Source organism: Artemia franciscana, chromosome 8 (genome assembly GCF_032884065.1).
Source record: "Artemia franciscana chromosome 8, ASM3288406v1, whole genome shotgun sequence".
In the NCBI taxonomy this organism is placed as follows: domain Eukaryota; kingdom Metazoa; phylum Arthropoda; class Branchiopoda; order Anostraca; family Artemiidae; genus Artemia; species Artemia franciscana.
This window is the reverse complement of record NC_088870.1, coordinates 37270997-37292073: the sequence shown is the minus strand read 5'-3', so window position 1 is coordinate 37292073 and position 21077 is coordinate 37270997. Positions and strand designations below refer to the sequence as shown.

The 21077-nt window shown below is 37.0% G+C and overlaps 1 protein-coding gene across 5 annotated transcripts in view; it reads left to right on the top strand.

The window, feature by feature from the left end:
* LOC136030372 (protein turtle-like) overlaps positions 1 to 21077 on the top strand; it is a 370614-nt gene that overhangs the window by 199131 nt on the left and 150406 nt on the right. For all 5 annotated transcript variants that reach the window (XM_065709291.1, XM_065709293.1, XM_065709294.1 and 2 more), the window contains one exon: positions 13890 to 14020. In XM_065709291.1, the coding sequence (XP_065565363.1) occupies positions 13890 to 14020 (131 nt within the window). The remainder of the gene's footprint in view (positions 1 to 13889; positions 14021 to 21077) is intronic.

Sequence of the window (21077 nt, the reverse complement as noted above, 5' to 3'; positions counted from 1 at the left end):
CGATTTCATCGAAATCTTTGATTTCGGGCTGCAAGCCAAAAACTGCCATGTCACTGCCTTTGTTGACGTATTTACATATGTATTTGATTATCTTTACGGAGTTACAGTATTCAACGTTTATGTGTGCATTAAATGTTTTTGATAATAATGGGGAATATGGAACAACCCACTGGTTATCTACTTCGATGGTGGTACCGTTACGCTTCTTTATTATTGCTGTTTTACCGCCATCTTCAGTAGATCTTCTTCTTTATTGTGGGTAACCATCATTGCCAGTAATTGTGTTTGATACTAAAAGTCGAGGATATTGCTTTGTGCACCTTCCTTTGGCCATGCATGGTGAATTTTCGTTCAGTGCACCGCAAGGTCCATGTATCATATTTTTTACAATAATATCATGTAACCCCTTATCGACATTTTTATCAGGTATTTCAGCGGAAATCACATCATCAATTTCGTTCGAAGTAATTTTCTTATGTAGCCAGATTAGTATATGTGCGTGTGGCAAACCTCGTTTTTGCCATTCCACTGAGTACATCCAGCATCGCACTGACCCAAACACTTCAAGTTTTACAATGTAGTTTATCAGTGATTTCAACTTTTGCCGGAAGACACGGGCCGTAATGTCATGCCTATGAACCGCCGATTGTCCTTGAAGTAAAAGCTGCAGTATCTCGTCCCAAGATTGATTACATGTAAATGTAATAAATAAATCTGGACGACCATAGAGACGAACATACGCAATAGCATCTTGAGCATATTCATGCATATGACGGGGGACTGCCAGCATATGACGAAGGTAAAATTGTTAATCTTCCAACGTTTGTGGTATTACCGTCATTTATAACTGCATCTCGCAAATGAATGTATTGTTCAGAGCGGAGCTTGGTCTGATTCAGGCGGATATATAGCAAACTTTCTGATTCAATTTTAGCATACATATCAACGACGAATTGGTGAAACAATTCACGGCATTTTAAAATATAATTTTCTTCATCCTGCCGAATCATTAGTCTATAGGAATAATAATGCATTGCACTGCATTTCTTATTCATTTCTTTGTTAATGGCTGGATTCATCAATTTAATATTAAAGTGATAGCCGTCGGCTCCATCCCAAAAAATGATAGGATATTGTAGGGCATCGTAGCATCGATGAGTTTCAGCAATTCTTAACAACTGAGCGTTTCGCTTATGAAGAATAATATCTCGAGGTAAAAACTGATCACCGACCATAACGATTGCCACTTCGTCGATAGTTGGAGCATTGTATCTACGCACATGTTGGCCAGGAGGCGTTTTGTCAGCGGAAATAACAATTTTATGCGTATCAGTAGGCATCAAATCGATGGCTGTTTTGAACAGACGCACTAAATTATTATTTTCGTGGAAAAGATGTTGCAATTGGGAAACGATTGTCCTTTCAACGTTGGGAGAAATTTCGCAACGTGCATTCAATTCAGAATTTCTATCACTGATGAAGTACAATTGTAAAAATTTATGATTCTCGCCTGAGAATGGTAGAAGGGACCCTGCTCTATGATAAATTTGCCCTTTTACTTTGAAAGTAGACATAAATTGATCTGGATTTTCGATTTGGGCTCCAAACGACGTCATTTGGAAACATGAGTTGTATTTTATGATTTTTGACAAAAAACGCTTAAATTCTGACGTAGTTCCAGTAAGGAAAGTCTTCAATGGCTCTGGTGGTGCAGCCAATAGAGGAAGTTTAACTTTTCCTGAGGCGCAACACATTCCCATTGTTTCACCATTGAATTTCAAGGCCTTGCAATAGGGACAAATTTTAGACATTGTCCCGATTTGAACACATCTACTCAAGCTATAATCATCGACTGGGTTGTACCTGAATGCCAGGCGATAACTTTCAGGTCGCTCTGATTCCTCGGCACGCTTTCTTTTCTTACTTTCTCTATCAGCAGCAAGCCTGATTTCTTGCTGTTCTTGTGATTCCTCGGCACGCTTTCTTTTCTTACTTTCTCTATCAGCAGCAAGCCTGATTTCTTGCTGTTCTTGTAATTCCTCGGCACGCCTTCTTTTTTCACTTTCTCTTTTAGCAGCAAGTCTGCTTCCGCGTTGCTCTGGTAGTTCTTCGGCACGCTTTCTGTTCTTTCTTTCTCTATCAGCCTCAAGCCTGTTTCCTTGCTGTTCTTTTGATTCCTCGGCACGCTTTCTGTTCTTTCTTTCTCTATCAGCCTCAAGCCTGTTTCCTTGCTGTTCTTTTGATTCCTCGGCACGCTTTCTGTTCTTTCTTTCTCTATCAGCCTCAAGCCTGTTTCCTTGCTGTTTTTTTGATTCCTCGGCACGCTTTCTTTTCTGACTTTCTCTATCAGCAGCAAGTTTTTTGGCATAGACTCTGAGCATCTTCATCGGCTTTTGCCATTGTAAGTTCATCAGTCATTTTAAACTTAAACATTAATAGATTTCTACGTGAACATATGTCTTAAATATCTTTAATGACGTCACCGTCAAAGCAAAAATGACGACAACTAACTTCATGACGTCAGTCAACACAGAAACATGACGTCACCTGACAGACAGACAGACACACAGACAGACAACTTATTTTTATATATATAGATATATATATATATATATATATATATATATATATATATATATATATATATGTATATATATTATATATATATATATATATATATATATATATATATATATATATATATATATATATATATATATATACTATATATATATATATATATATATATATATATATATATATATATATATATATATATATAATTAAGTTGTTTGTCTGTCTGTCGCCTGACGTCATTATAAGGATTGAGCTGTATGTCGTCATGAAATTAGTTGTCGTCATGTTTGTTATGACGTTGAAAGGACAATCGTTTCAAATTGCAACATCTTTTCCACGAAAATAATAATTTAGTGCGTCTATTCAAAACAGCCATCGATTTGGTGCCTACTGATACGCATAAAATTGTTTTTTTCCGCTGACAAAACGCCTCCTGGCCAACATGTGCGTAGATACAATGCTCCAACTATCGACGAAGTGGCAATCGTTATGGTCGGTGATCAGTTTTTACCTCGAGATATTATTCTTCATAAGCTAAACGATCAGTTGTTAAGAATTGCTGAAACTCATCGATGCTACGATGCCCTACAATATCCTATCATTTTTTGGGATGGAGCCGACGGCTATCACTTTAATATTAAATTGATGAATCCAGCCACTAACAAAGAAATGAATAAGAAATGCAGTGCAATGCATTATTATTCCTATAGACTAATGATTCGGCAGGATGAAGAAAATTATATTTTAAAATGCCGTGAATTGTTTCACCAATTTGTCGTTGATATGTTTGCTAAAATTGAATCAAAACGTTTGCTATATATCCGCCTGAATCAGACCAAGCTCCGCTCTGAACAATACATTCATTTGCGAGATGCAGTTATAAATGACGGTAATACAACAAACGTTGGAAGATTAACAATTTTACCTTCGTCATATGCTGGCAGTCCCCGTCATATGCATGAATATTCTCAAGATGCTATTGTGTATGTTCGTCCAGTGCGATGCTGGATGTACTCAGTGGAATGGCAAAAACGAGGTTTGCCACACGCACATATACTAATCTGGCTACATAAAAAATTACTTTGAACGAAATTGATGATGTGATTTCCGCTGAAATACCTGATAAAAATGTCGATAAGGGGTTACATGATATTATTGTAAAAAATATGATACATGGACCTTGCGGTGCACTGAACGAAAATTCACCATGCATGGCCAAAGGAAGGTGCACAAAGCAATATCTTCGACTTTTAGTATCAAACACAATTACTGGCAATGATGGTTACCCACAATATAGAAGAAGATCTACTGAAGATGGCGGTAAAACAGCAATAATAAAGAAGCGTAACGGTACCACCATCGAAGTAGATAACCAGTGGGTTGTTCCATATACCCCATTATTATCAAAAACATTTAATGCACACATAAACGTTGAATACTGTAACTCCGTAAAGGCAATCAAATACATATGTAAATACGTCAACAAAGGCAGTGACATGGCAGTTTTTGGCTTGCAGCCCGAAATCAAAGATTTCGACGAAATCGTACAATATCAGGCTGGAAGATACATAAGCAGTAATGAAGCTTTTTGGTGAATTCTTTCATTTCCGATACATGAACGTAGTCCAGCTGTTGTTCACTTAGCGGTACATTTACAGAATGGTCAACGTGTTTATTTCACGGAAACCAACGTGCAACAAAGAGTCCTGAATCCACCGGATACAACATTAACAGCTTTTTTTTCGCTTTGCAAAAATGATTCTTTTGCAAAAAAACTGCTGTATACTGAAGTGCCTTCGTATTACACGTGGAATACTAAAAATAAAGTATTTGAACGTCGAAAACAGGGTAAGTCAGTCGACAGCCAACCTACCATCTTCAAAGATACCACGATAGGAAGACTCTACACCGTTCACCCCAATCAACATGAATGCTTCTTTCTACGCCTTCGTTTTGTGAATGTACCCGGTCCGACATCCTTTGAGTATTTGAGAACTGTAAACGGTACTATACATGACACTTACCGTAGTGCATGCCAAGCTCTGAATTTATTGGAGAATGACCAACACTGGGATAACTGCATCAATGACGCGTGCGAAACGTCAACCCCAAGTCAAATTCGTGCATTGTTTGGCATCATTTTAACAACTTGCTCTCCATCAGCTCCTACAGAATTATGGGAAAAATATAAGTCAAAAATGTCCGAAGATATACTCCATCGAAAACGGTTATAGACGTCAGATATGACTTTTGATTTTACATCAGAAATTTATAACTACACTTTAGTTATTATAGAAGATTTGTGCGTACGTATAGCAAACAAACCTCTTCAGGATTTGGGAATGCCTTCACCTAACCGTATCGCTGCTGTTTCGACATGTGTAGAATTGGATCGTGAAGAAAGTTACAGTACGAATGATCTATTGTCGTATGTACAAAATAACATTTCCAAGTTAACGTCGGAACAAAAAGACATTTATGATACGATAATGCATTGTGTCGATAACAACGTTGGAGAAATTTTCTTTTTGGATGCGCCAGGAGGTACTGGTAAAACGTTTGTGATAAAACTGATTCTGGCATCAATTCGATCAAAAAATGATATAGCGTTGGCAATTGCGTCGTCGGGAATAGCCGCAACATTGCTGCCTGGTGGAAGAACTGCTCATTCCGCTTTGAAATTGCCTCTGAATTTGCATTCTACAGAAACTCCCACGTGCAATATTTCCAAATCATCTGGGATGGGTAAAGTATTGCAGCAATGCAAACTTATTATTTGGGATGAGTGCACAATCGCACACAAAAAATCGCTCGAGGCTCTGGATCAATGCTTGAAAGATTTGAGAGGGAAGTCGAAACCCTTTGGCAGCACATTAATATTGCTTGCGGGAGATTTCAGGCAAACATTACCTATAATACCTAGATCAACTCCTGCAGACGAAATGAATGCTTGCCTGAAAAATTCTAATTTATGGGCACACGTAAAAATATTAAAATTAACTACAAATATGCGTGTCCGATTGCAAAACGATGACTCTGGTCAAACATTTTTAGATCAATTGCTGGCAATTGGAAACGGAAAGCTCCCAGTAGACTCAATTTCAGGACGTATACAACTACCTGCTGATTTCTGTAATTTAGTGACGTCCAAAAATGAATTGATTGAAAAAGTATTTCCGAATATTCTAAAAAATTATAAAAATAATAAATGGCTAAGTGAAAGAGCGATTCTCGCACCCAAAAATATAGACGTCCACGAAATCAACAATATTGTTTTGACCAAGATTCGAGACCAGGCAGTCCTTTACAAGTCAGTCGACACAGTTTTGGAACCAAATGAAGCGGTTAATTATCCATCTGAATTTTTAAATTCCATAGATCTTTCAGGGTTTCCACCACACGTGCTACAACTAAAAATAGGCGTACCAATAATACTTTTAAGAAATATAAACCCACCAAAGCTTTGCAATGGCACTCGACTTGCCGTAAAAAAAAACAATGGAAAACCTAATAGAGGCCACAATCTTGACAGGGCCTTTTGAGGGTGAGGTTGTTCTTATTCCTCGCATTCCCATGATTCCAACGGATCTGCCTTTTCAATTTAAAAGATTGCAATTCCCAATTCGATTAGCATTTGCAATCACCATTAACAAAGCTCAAGGTCAATCATTAGAAAAATGTGGTATAGATCTTAATACTTATTGTTTTTCCCATGGACAATTGTAAGTTGCATGTTCGAGGGTCGGTAAACCTGACAATCTATTTATATGCAGCGACAATTGGACAGCGAAGAATGTTATATATTCGGAAGTTTTACGCAGTTAATTTGTATTGCATCTATCTATCTATCTATCTATATAAAAACGAGTTGTGTGTATGCATGTTTGTTTGTTTGTAAAAAGAGCGTTTGCATATGACGTCATTATTAGTACATACGGCTTTGTATATGCACAGACAATGGGAAAGCCAAGAATGTTGTATATTCGCAATTTTTACGTAGTTTGAAACACATATATAAATCTATCTATATTCACAGGTGGGACACAGGGACACAACTACAATGGCGCGTAACTAATATGGCGCGTAACGACTTACACGCGTGGGGGGGTTTGGGGGTTCGCGAAGCGCCCCACCAACTAGGTGTTGGGGTGGCGCGAAGCGCCACCCCAACAGCTAGTATATATATATATATATATATATATATATATATATATATATATATATATATATATATATATATATATATATATATATATATATATATATATACTAGCTGTTGGGGTGGCGCTTCGCGCCACCCCAACACCCAGTTGGTGGGGGCGCTTCGCGCCCCCCCAAGCCCCCCCGCGCGCGTAAGTCGTTACGCGCCATATTAGTTACGCGCCATTGTAGTTGTGTCCCTATGTCCCACCTGTGAATATAGATATATATATATATATATATATATATATATATATATATATATATATATATATATATATGTTTTTAACTACGTAAAACTTGCGAATATACAACATTCTTTGCTGTCCCATTGTCTGTGCATAGAAATAGATTGTCAGGTTTACCGACTCTTGAACATGCAACATATAATGGTCCATGGGAAAACAATCCGTATTCAGATCTATACCTCATGATTCTAATGATTGCCCTTGAGCTTTGTTGATGGTGATTGCTAATCGACCATTCCTTGAGATTGTCAGGTTTACCGACTCTTGAACATGCAACATATAATGGTCCATGGGAAAACAATCCGTATTCAGATCTATACCTCATGATTCTAATGATTGCCCTTGAGCTTTGTTGATGGTGATTGCTAATCGACCATTCCTTGAGTCGCCATCGTCATTTATATATCCCCCTGTGCACCCCGGCGTCCCCTTTGTAGTTATGTCCCTGTGTCCCGGTCGTCATTTATATTCCCTGTGTCCCGGTCGTCATTTGTGTCCCCGTGTCCCAGTCTGTGATTTCTCTTTGAGCGTCCCGGGCGTCATTTATATTCCTTGTGTCCCGGTGTCCCGGTCGTCATTTATATCCCCTTTTATATCTTTTTCTCCTTTATTTTTCAGTTTTTTTCCTTTTTTTAGTTTTTTTTCTTTTTTAGTTCTTTTAGTTTTTACCTTTTTTAGTTTTTTTTAGTTTTTTAGATGAATTTTTTTTTTAGTTTTTTACCTTTTTTTCTTTTTAGTTTTTTATTGGTTTTTACCTTTTTTTTTAGCTTTTTTAGTTTTTTTTTCGTTTTTTCTTTTTACTTTTTTTTTAGTTTTTATCTTTTTTATTTTTTTATTTTTATTCTTAATTTTATTAGTTTTCTTTTTCTCTTCTATTTTTCAGTTTTTTCCTTTTTTTTAGTTTTTGTTTAGTTTTTAGTTTTTTAAGTTTTTTCCTTTTTTTAGTTTCTTTAGTTTTTTTAGTTTTTCGGCTTTTTTATTTTTTTTATTAGTTTTTAGTTTTTTTTGTAGTTTTTGCCTTTTTTTAGTTTTTTTCAGTTTTTTTTGTTTTTAGTTTTTTACCTTTTTTAGCCTAACCAGGATTTGAACCTGGGACCTTCATTCTCCGTTCTGACACCCTCTCTCACCGAGTGACTACTCCAGCATGTTCATTTTGGTGTTTTAAATGGTATATTATTAACCAAATTAATGTGTTTTACAATATACTAAGCATCGTCATAACAAAAATGACGACAACTAATTTCATGACGTCAGTCTACACAGAAACATGACGTCACCTGATCCACACATCCACAGACAGACAACTTATTTTTATATATATATATATATAAGATATATATATATATATATATATATATATATATATATATATATATATATATATATATATATATATATATATATATATATATCTATCTATATATATAAAAATAAGTTGTCTGTGGATGTGTGGGTCTGTCTGTCGGGTGACGTCATGTTTGTGTGTTGACTGACGTCATGAAGTTAGTTGTCGTCATTCTTGTTATGATGGTGACGTCATTAAAGATATTTAAGACATGCGATCACGTAGAAATCTATTAATGTTTAACTGTAAAATGACTGATGAACTTACAATGGCAACAGCCGAGGAAGATGCTTAAAGAGTCTATGCCAAAAAACTTGCTGCTGATAGAGAAAGTAAGAAAAGAAAGCGTGCCGAGGAATCAAAAGAACAGCAAGGAAATAGGCTTGAGGCTGATAGAGAAAGTAAGAAAAGAAAGCGTGCGGAGGAATCAAAAGAACAGCAAGGAAACAGGCTTGAGGCTGATAGAGAAAGAAAGAACAGAAAGCGTGCCGAGGAACTACCAGAGCAACGCGAAACCAGACTTGCTGCTAAAAGAGAAAGTGAAAAAAGAAGGCGTGCCGAGGAACTACCAGAGCAACATGAAACCTTGGTGCTAAAAGAGATAGTGAAAAAAGAAGGCATGCCGAGGAACTACCAGAGCAACATGAAACCAGACTTGCTGCTAAAAGAGAAAGTGAAAAAAGAAGGCGTGCCGAGGAATCACAAGAACAGCAAGAAATCAGGCTTGCTGCTGATAGAGAAAGTAAGAAAAGAAAGCGTGCCGAGGAATCAGAGCAACCTGAAAGTTATCGCCTGGCATTCAGGTACAGCCCAGTCGATGATTATAGCTTGAGTGGATGTGTTCAAATCGGGACTATGTCTAAAATTTGTCCCTATTGCAAGGCCTTGAAATTCAATGGTGAAACAATGGGAATGTGTTGCGCCTCAGGAAAAGTTAAACTTCCTCTATTGGCTACACCACCAGAGCCATTGAAGACTTTCCTGACTGGAACTACGTCAGAATCTAAGCGTTTTTTGTCACAAATCAGAAAATATTACTCATGTTTCCAAATGACGTCGTTTGGAGCCCAAATCGAAAATCCAGATCAATTTATGTCTACTTCCAAAGTAAAAGGGCAAATTTATCATAGAGCAGGGTCCCTTCTACCATTCTCAGGCGAGAACCATAAATTTTTACAATTGTACTTCATCAGTGATAGAATTTCTGAATTGAATGCACGTTGCGAAATTTCTGCCAACGTTGAAAGGACAATCGTTTCCCAATTGCAACATCTTTTCCACAAAAATAATAACTTAGTGCGTCTGTTCAAAACAGCCATCGATTTGATGCCTACTGATACGCATAAAATTGTTATTTCCGCTGACAAAACGCCTCCTGGCCAACATGTGCGTAGATACAATGCTCCAACTATCAACGAAGTGGCAATCGTTATGGTCGGTGATCAGTTTTTACCTCGAGATATTATTCTTCATAAGCGAAACGCTCAGTTGTTAAGAATTACTGAAACTCATCGATGCTACGATGCCCTACAATATCCTATCATTTTTTGGGACGGAGCCGACGGCTATCACTTTAATATTAACTTGATGAATCCAGCCACTAACAAAGAAATGAATAAGAAATGCAGTGCAATGCATTATTATTCCTATAGACTAATGCTATACAGACTAATAATAAACTAATATACATACAGACCTATAGACTAATAAACTAATGCAGGATGAAGAAAATTATATTTTAAAATGCCGTCAATTGTTTCACCAATTCGTCGTTGATATGTATGCTAAAATTGAATCAGAACGTTTGCTATATATCCGCCTGAATCAGACCAAGCTCCGCTCTGAACAATACATTCATTTGCGAGATGCAGTTATAAATGACGGTAATACCACATACGTTGGAAGATTAACAATTTTACCTTCGTCATGTGCTGGCAGTTCCCGTCATATGCATGAATATGCTCAAGATTCTATTGCGTATGTTCGTCTCTATGGTCGTCTAGATTTATTTATTACATTTACATTTAATCAATCTTGGGACGAGATACTGCAGCTTTTACTTCAAGGACAATCGGCGGTTCATAGACATGACATTACGGCCCGTGTCTTCCGGCAAAAGTTAAAATCACTGATAAACTACATAGTAAATTTTGAAGAGTTTGGGTCAGTGCGATGCTGGATGTACTCAGTGGAATGACAAAAACGAGGTTTGCCACACGCACATATACTAATCTGGCTACATAAAAAAATTACTTCGAACGAAATTGATGATGTGATTTCCGCTTAAATACCTGATGAAAATGTCGATAAGGGGTTACATGATATTATTGTATAAAATATGATACATGGACCTTGCGGTGCACTGAACGAAAATTCACCATGCATGGCCAAAGGAAGGTGCACAAAGCAATATCCTCGACTTTTAGTATCCAACACAATTACTGGCAATGATGGTTACCCACAATATAGAAGAAGATCTACTGAAGATGGCGGTAAAACAGCAATAATAAAGAAGCGTAACGGTACCACCATCGAAGTAGATAACCAGTGGGTTGTTCCATATTCCCCATTATTATAAAAACATTTAATGCACACATAAACGTTGAATAATGTAACTCCGTAAAGGCAATGAAATACATATGTAAATACGTCAACAAAGGCAGTGACATGGCAGTTTTTGGCTTGCAGCCCAGAATCAAAGATATCGACGAAATCGTACGATATCAGGCTGGAAGATACATAAGCAGTAATGAAGCTGTTTGGCGAATTCTTTCATTTCCGATACATGAACGTAGTCCAGCTGTTGTTCATTTAGCGGTACATTTACAGAATGGTCAACGTGTTTATTTCTCGGAAACCAACGTGCAACAAAGAGCCCTGAATCCACCGGATACAAAGTTAACCGGTTTCTTTTCGCTTTGCAAAAATGATTCTTTTGCAAAAAAAACTGCTGTATACTGAAGTGCCTTCGTATTACACGTGGAATACTAAAAATAAAGTATTTGAACGTCGAAAACAGGGTAAGTCAGTCGACGGCCAACCTACCATCTTCAAAGATACCACGATAGAAAGACTCTACACCGTTCACCCCAATCAACATGAATGCTTCTTTCTACGCCTGCTTTTGGTGAATGTACCCGGTCCGACATCCTTTGAGTATTTGAGAACTGTAAACGGTACTATACATGACACTTACCGTAGTGCATGCCAAGCTCTGAATTTATTGGAGAATGACCAACACTGGGATAACTGCATCAATGACGCGTGCGAAACGTGAACTCCAAGTCAAATTCGTGCATTGTTTGGCATCATTTTAACAACTTGCTCTCCATCAGCTCCTACAGAGTTATGGGAAAAAAATAAGTCAAAAATGTCCGAAGATATACTCCATCGAAAACAGTTAGAGACGTCAGATATGGCTTTTGATTTCACATCAGAAATTTATAACTACACTTTAGTTATTATAGAAGATTTGTGCGTACGTATGGCAAACAAACCTCTTCAGGATTTGGGAATGCCTTCACCTAACCGTATCGCTGCTGTTTTGACATGTGTAGAATTGGATCGTGAACAAAGTAAGATTACGAGTGATCTATTGTCGTATGTACAAAATAACATTTCCAAGTTAACGTCGGAACAAAAAGACATTTATGATACGATAATGCATTGTGTCGATAACAACGTTGGAGAAATTTTCTTTTTGGATGCGCCAGAAGGTACTGGTAAAACGTTTGTGATAAAACTGATTCTGGCATCAATTCGATCAAAAAATGATATAGCGTTGGCAATTGCGTCGTCCGGAATAGCCGCAACATTGCTGCCTGGTGGAAGAACTACTCATTCCGCTTTGAAATTGCCTCTGAATTTGCATTCTACAGAAACTCCCACGTGCAATATTTCCAAATCGTCTGGGATGGGTAAAGTATTGCAGCAATGCAAACTTATTATTTGGGATGAGTGCACAATGGCACACAAAAAATCGCTCGAGGCTCTTGATCAATGCTTGAAAGATTTGCGAGGGAAGTCGAAACCCTTTGGCAGCACATTAATATTGCTTGCGGGAGATTTCAGTCAAACATTACCTATAGTACCTAGATCAACTCCTGCAGACGAAATGAATGCTTGCCTGAAAAATTCTAATTTATGGGCACACGTAAAAACATTAAAATTAACTACAAATATGCGTGTCCGATTGCAAAACGATGACTCTGGTCAAACATTTTCAGATCAATTGCTGGCAATTGGAAACGGAAAGCTCCCAGTAGACTCAATTTCAGGACGTATACAACTACCTGCTGATTTCTGTAATTTAGTGACGTCCAAAAATGAATTGATTGAAAAAGTATTTCCGAATATTCTAAACAATTATAAAAATAATAAATGGCTAAGTGAAAGAGCGATTCTTGCACCCAAAAATATAGACGTCCACGAAATCAACAATATTGTTTTGACCAAGATTCGAGACCAGGCAGTCCTTTACAAGTCAGTCGACACAGTTTTGGAACCAAATGAAGCGGTTAATTATCCATTTGAATTTTTAAATTCCGTGGATCTTTCAGGGTTTCCACCACACGAGCTACAACTAAAAATAGGCGTACCAACAATACTTTCAAGAAATATCAACCCACCAAAGCTTTGCAATGGCACGCGACTTGCCGTAAAAAAAACAATGGAAAACCTAATAGAGACCACAATCTTGACAGGGCCTTTTGAGGGCGAGGCTGTTCTTATTCCTCGCATTCCCATGATTCCAACGGATCTGCCTTTTCAATTTAAAAGATTGTAATTCCCAATTCGATTAGCATTTGCAATCACCATTAACAAAGCTCAAGGTCAATCATTAGAAAAATGTGGTATAGATCTTAATACTGATTGTTTTTCCCATGGACAATTGTACTTTGCATGTTCGAGGGTCGGTAAACCTGACAATCTATTTATATGCAGCGACAATTGGATACGTCAGTTGACAAACATGACGTCAGTCAACACACAAACATGACGTCAGTAGACACACACAGACAAACAACTTATTTTTATATACATAGATTGATACGTCAGTTGACAAACATGACGTCAGTCGACACACAAACATGACGTCAGTATACAGACACACAGACAAACAACTTATATATAGATTAGTTACATGAATGAACTCATTGTTTAATTCATAGTCTCTCTCTCAAACACAAAAATTACCACACAGGGGCTCGGGCGCTTTTCTGCTCCATTAAAATCGCAGCTACAATAGTTTTGTGATTGATAAAATCAAAATCAAAGCCGCCAATGCGTTTGTGTTTTTTATTTTATAAAAAAAAACTTAGTTGATTTGTCATCTTACAAACCCATCAGTGGTTAAAGCTTACAGCAACCTTCCCATCCAAAATTTTTATTAAAAAATTCACGGAAATATAGTTTAGGGTTACAAAAGCTTGATCTGTAGGTTGACATTTTACATTTGGCACTATACGCTTTACGCTTTAGCTGATTTAGCCTGAAACTCATTTAAAGCTTCATTTCAGACACACCAATAACGTTTGTGTCCTTTGGCCTCAATCTTAAGCCCAATGAAATTAAAGAAGGCGATGACGTTTACTTTGAGTGCAAAGTCAAAGCTTATCCTAAGGCTACGAAATTGTCTTGGAGACATAATGTAAGTTAAAGCTGCATTGATTCCTTCTTTTAAATATTTATTGAATTATTTTCATCACATTAATAGGCCAAACTGTCACACTAGTTATTTATGCTTACAAACTCAGGAAGATTTGTACAAACCTAGAAACTAATTTGTAAGGTCTTCGAAGAATACAATTTAAAATAAAGGGATTACAGGAGAAAATGCAACGAAACGGAAAAATAAAAAGAGAAAGAAAAGTATGAAGTATTTAAAAAGAAAATAACCAATCAAAATTGTCTAAAAGGGGAAAAATATTTGTGAAAATAATTACTTTTCGTTCACTTTTTAGATAATATACTTGTACCAAGACATACTTATAATTATCTATTTGTTTACAACTAGAAGGGCTTAATATTCGTTATTACAAAAGGATAATTGTACTTGATATGGCAATTTTTCTTATATCTAAAATCTATTTCGTAGTTAGAAATGATTTTCGTGTTCTTCACAGCTCTGAGTTTTAAATTTGCAAACTAAAAAAGGCAGCCATTATTTCAGCTGTCGAACGAGCAAATTTTTGGATTTTTTTTTTTTACATTTAAAGCTAATCCTTGAATCAGAAAGCTGAAAGAGAGAGAGTGAGAGAGAGAGAGAGAGAGAGAGAGAGAGAGAGAGAGAGAGAGAGAGAGAGAGAGAGAGAGAGAGAGAGAGAGAGAGAGAGAGAGAGAGAGAGAGAGAGAGAGAGAGAGAGAGAGAGAGAGAGAGAGAGAGAGAGAGAGAGAGAGAGCAAATATTTTCAATACCGAAACAAATGAAGTGCGGTGAAGTCAGAATTTTATTGCAGAAGGCTCAGTAGATTCCAGGACTATGGAGTGTGGAACTTAAAGAGAGTTTGTGCTTCGTCATTACATTTTTAAAGAGTACAGATTTATGCATAATTCTCAATGGCTTTAATTCAAAGGCTACGATCAAGCTAAGCAGCATTGATTATAGCACTTTAAAACAAGATAAATTTATTTTACGAGTTAATTCTGACTGAGGGGTTCTTAATTTAAGCAGTGCTTAAATTTTATCTTTGACTTCCATAAAATGGGAAATATGTGATAAGATCACTGGTGTCTTCCTGCTTCTTTCCTCACCCCTTCGATTCTATCTTACTGCTGTTCTTGTTAGTTGAAGAGCTGCTGTCCCAATGATTGCAAAGGAAATTTGAAAGTAGTAAATTTGAGAAGACTTCCCCTGACTTTAATTTCTAGGAAATCCTTACAGATTAAGAAGAAATTATAAGTAAGATCGATTGTAGCAAGAAAAGATGCTTCCTGTATTTTCTATGACATTTATGAATTTAAATCACAATAATCTGAGAGAGGGTTTTTGTTCCAGAGAAACAATTTATCTCACTTTTATCGCTAGCTTTAATCATGCTATTAATTTTCCAAGCTTTTACCAAAAAAGGAGCTTTTGAAAGAAAGTAAAGAATAAAAGTAAAATAGTAAATTAAATCAGATATGAACGGAAATAAACAGGGGAAAAGCTGAAATCGTTATCAATATAGATGAGACTGAAAATGAAAATAATTTACAATAAATAGCAAATTCAATATAAAACAAGCTTATATTTTCTCATATGAACAGAGAAATCTTCTTTTCTTCAGATTCCAAAAGTACACTTTATATTACTTTATTTGTAAAACGTAAAGTAAAAATATTAAATTCATCCTTTGCTTCAGAAACTAAGAAAAGAAACTAAAAACCCGATCCTGACCTTTGTAGCTTGATATAGGATATGAAATTACACTAGGCCACATAGCATAAACAGCAAATATTTTGTACTGGTAATCTTAAGATATTTCTCCCATAAATGATTATTTGCAGGTGTCTAAAATATCTTTTAATTTTTACGAACGAAAAGTGATATCGAGTATACCAAGTTATTTTCCACTTATTGTTTTTCATAGTTCGGCTTGAAAACAAAACTTTACGCATGAATTTTGACCTTTTTATTTTGTAACAACCAGAAGAAAAATCGTACAAAATCCTGGTTTCCTGGTATGTATAGACCTAAGAACAAGCAATACCGAAAAAAATATTTGTATTTTGGTGTACTTGGTAGGCTATCCTAAAGAGGGACCTTTTCCGCGATCTCGAGAATGTCACCTTTTTTCGCGATCTTTCCGTTATTTGCGACAGTATAAAATTGGCTACATTTGGACACTAAATCCAGAGAGCAGTAAGAAAAATACATATCACTGGCAGAAAATGTTTCTGGCTATTCAATTTTGACATTAAATTCAAACTATTACGCTCATGACTTTAATAACACTCCCAGTCCTGCAGTAGCGTAGTGGGTGTGATCTCAGTTTGGTAATAAGGGACCCAGAGGTTCCGCTGAGCTGCAAGCTGCAGCACCACCCTGAAGGATCGACTAAAGGTAAAATATTGAAAGATCAATTGTATTAATTCTGAGACTAATGTAGTAATCTTAGTAATCTGAGACCAATTGTATTAATTCTGGTTCATACAAAAGTATTGACTATAACAGTGTAAGCATGGTCAGTTTTTAAATAACTCACGTTTTCGCTTGTTGTTCAGGACTAGTTGGTATTATTTTACTTCCCGGCTTATAAACCAGCTTTACTTGTCATTGTTTTGTTTTGCGACATGCAATTTTTTTTACACGACTTTTCACAAAAAAACCTAAAGAAATGTCGATCACTGGCAACGGTGATATTGATATACCGATTATTATAGTAAGAGTATAAGAGATAATATGACCCTCGCAGCTCTTGGGGCAAGAGCCCTAAATTATGAAAAATTTTTCTTTGTTTATAGATTTCCCTAGCTCCTCTAAATTTGAAAGAAAAAGAACTTGGTTTGTCATATTATTTGTCAATTTGATTTAAAAATTATCGACAGAGACAATATTTTGCGTATTGTCCTCCATTACAGCTAATATATTGAATAAACTGTTGTGTAAAACTATGTTTATCAGAGGCAACGCTATAGTGTTGCCAATAGCAAAGGCCATACGGTTCCATTGTTTTATTAGTTTTCATTTCCAGAGGCATTTCATATGGAAGGGGTCGTCGTATAAACTTCAAAGGGGGCTCATTCAATTGGAAATCGAGAGTTATAGTGCCCTTTTTAAGAGTAAAAAGTGATAGGAGGGCAACTAGCCCCCCTCCTTTTCCCAAAATACCTTTGATAAAAATTTTGAGGTAGCCATTTCGTTAAAAATAGTTTAAAGATCATATAACAAAAACTTTATAGTCGACACAACCCCCAAGGGTCCGGGGCCAGGCGTTGTTAGTTATGCCCTTGGGGGTAGATATGGTTCTTATAGAAGGGATGGTTATATAAACTTCAGAGAAGGCTCATTTTATTGGAAATTAAAAGCTCTAGTTCACTTTTTCAGAGTCAAAAGATATCAGAGGGCAACTAGCCTCCTTTCCCACGCCCTTTTTTCCCCAAATGCATCAGATAAAAATTTTGAGATAACCATTTTATTAAAAATAGTTAAAGGGTCAGATAGCAAAACTCTTATGTCGATACAGCCGCTCAGGGCCCGGGAGCATATGTTATAAGCTGTGCTCAGGGTATATACAAGGTTCTTATGAAAGGGATGCTCTTATGAACTTCAGAAAGGGTTCATTTGATTGAAAATTTTAGTTCTAGTTCATTTTTAAGACTCAAAGCGATCGAAGAACAGCCAGCCCCCCCCCCCCTACGCCCTCTTTCTGATAAGAATTTTGAGGTAGCCATTTTTCTAAAAACAGTTCAAAGATCATATAACAACATCTCCATGGTCAATACAACTCCCAAGGGCGCGGGGGCAGGCGTTGTAAGTTATGTTCTGGGGGCACATATGGTTCTTACATAAGGGATGCTCGTATAAACTTCAGAGAGTGCTCGTTTGATTGGAAATCAAAAGTTCTAGTTCACTTTGTTAGTCAAAAGAGATCGCCGAGTAGCTAGCTCCCTCCTCTCCACGTACTTTCATCCCCAAATGCATCAGACAAAAATTTTGAGATAGTCATTTTGTTGAAAATAGTTCAAGTCAGATAACAAAACCCCGGTGTTGACACAACACCAAGGGCCCGGGAGTAGGCCTTGTAAGTTATAACCTGGGGACATATATGGTTCTTATGGAAAGGATGCTCGCATAAACTTCAGAGAGGACTCATTTGATTATAACTTGAAAGTTACAGTTCTCAGAAAGCTAAAGTTAAGAGTCAAAAGTGATCGAAGGGCAGTTAGCCTCCCCCCTTCTTTTCCCTCAAATGCATCAGATGAAAGCTTTAAGATAGCTATTTTGTTAAAAATAGTTTAATGGTCAGATAAAAAAAATTCTTGTGTCGACACAGCCCCCCCCCAGGGCCCGGGGGCAGGGGATGTAAGTTATGCCAAGGGGGTATATATGGTTCTTTTGGAAAGGATGTTCGTATGAACTTCAGAGAAGGCTCATTTGTTTGGAAAGTGAAAGTTTTACTTCACTACTTAAGTGTCAAAAGGGACCGGAGGGGAACTACCCCCCTATGCCCTGGGGGCGTATATGGTTCTTATGTAAGGGACGCTCATATAATCTTCATAGAGGGCTCATTTGTTCGGAAATGTCACTTTTTAAGAGTCAAAAGTGATCGTAGGGCAGTTAGCCTCCTGACTCCACGCCCTATTTCTCCAAATGTATCACATAAAAATTTTGAGACAACAATTTTTCGAAAATAGTTTGAAAGTCATATAACAAAAAATTCGGTTTCGATACGACCCCATGGGCCCGGGGGCAGGCGTTGTAGGTTATGCCATGGGGGCAAATATAGTTCTTATAGAAGGGATTTGCGCATGAACTTCAGAGCGGGCTCATCTGTTTGCCAATTAAAAGTTTTAGATCACTTTTTAGAGTCAACAGTGATCAAACGCCGATTTTGTGATCGACATTTTATTAAAAGTAGTTCAAGTCAGATAACAAAAGCTCCGGTGTCGACCCCCCCCCCCCAAGGCCTGGTGGCAGGCCCTGTAAGTTATTCTCTGGGGGCATATATGGTTCTTATGAAAAGAATGCTCGCATAACTTCAGAGAGGGCTCATTTGATTGGAAATTGAAAGTTGTATTTCACTTCTTAAGAGTCAAAAGTGATCAAAGGGCAGGTAACCTTCCCCAAGGCCTTTCCACCCAAATGTATTAGATGAAAATTTTGACAAAGTCATTTTGTTATGAATAGTTCAAGGTTCAGATAACAAAATTTCTTGTCTCGACACAACCCCCAAAGCCCAGGGGTAGGCGCTTTAAGCTATTCCCTGGGGGTGTATATAGTTCTTATGGAAGAGATGCCCATATAAACTTCATAGAGGACTATTTTGATTGGAAAGTGGAAGTTCTAGTTCACTTTTTAAGAGTAAAAAGTAATCGGAGGGCAATTGGCCTCCTCCCCCACGCCCTTTTTTCCCAAACGCATGAGATAAAAATTTTGAGACAGCTATTTTGTCAAAAATATTTCAAAGGTCAGATAACATAAAATCCGATGGTGACACGACCCCGCAGAGCCCAGGAGCCTCCGTTGTGAGTTATATCTTAGAGCAAATATGGTTCTTATAAAAGGGGTACTCGTATAAACTTCAGAGAGGGATCATTTTATTGTAAATTGAAAGTTCTAGTTGACTTTTTCAGAGTCAAAAGAGATCAGGGGGCAATAAGCTTCTCCCCTCTCTACGTGTTTTTCCCCAAAACTATCCGATACAAAATTTTGAGCTGACCATTTTCTTAAAAATAGTTGAAACATCAGATATTAAAACTCCAGGGCAGTTTTGCTCTGGGCATATAAGGTTTTTATGTAAGGAGAGGTCGTATGAACTTCAGAAGTGGTTTTTTGATTGGAAGTTGAAAGTTCTAGTTATTTTGTATGAGTCAAAAGATATCGGAGGGCATCTACTCCTCCCCCCCCCCACACGCACACTCCCTTTTTTCCAAATGCATCCCATTAAAATTTTGAGATTGCTAGTTTGTTTGAAATATTCCAACGATAAGATAAGATAACACAAATTCGGAGTCAACATACCCCCTCCCCCGCAGAGCCCCGGAAGAAGGGCTCTAATTTATGATGCGGGGGCATATAAGGTTTTCATGGAAGAGATGGTCATATAACCTTTGGAGGGGACTCAAATGAAATACCACATACCATTAAATTGAACCCCCTAATATTCTCACATTTGCAACGCACATGAGAGGATATCTCTATATAGTCTACTGCTTGTGAGTGGTTATCTTTTATGCCAAGTTATTTTAGTTTTCTGTAATTAATTTTATTTCTGTTACTAAGTTTTAGACAATAGAAAACTAAAGTTCATAAAGGCAACAAGGTTTTGATGTTTTATTTTTTTTTAATTGTGCCCTAAGATTAGTGAAAACAGGGCCACCACGGAAAGGTTGTGCCCAGCCAGCCCCGTCCAGTCCCAACCATTAAACCCGACCCCCTAATATCCCCCTATTTGCGGTACAAATGGAAGGATAGCTCTATATACTACTTGTGAATGGTCATCTCTTGTGTAAAATTATTTTACTTTTTAAACTTTTGCTTTCTGTTGCTAAGTTTTAGACAATAGAAAGCTAAAGGTCATAAAGGCTTCGTTGTTTTATTGTTTTTTAGTTGTGCACTAAGATTAGTGGAAACAAGGCCACCCGGGAAAGGTTTTGCGGAGCCAGCCCCACCCTACCCTTGGAACTAAACCCGACCCCTAATATCCTCCCATTTGCAGCACAAATGAGAGGATAGCTCCATATACTACTTGTTAATGGTTATCTTTTATGTAAAGTTATTTATATTGATTAATTGATTTCTGTTACTAAGTTTCAGACAATAGCAAACTAAACGTCATAAAGATCATAAGGCTTTGATGTTTTATTGGGTCTTTTTCCAAAAGCTCCTCATTTTCTAAAAGCAGCTCATTTGAAAAGTAATCTCTCTCCCTTTTAAGAATCAAAATTTATGAGAGGGGAACCTCCCTTACACCTTTTTCCTTCAAATGGACCCGACCAAATTTAAAATACTCCCAAGGCAAAATATTACTGTGACATACAAGGTGTGAAGAAAATAGGATATG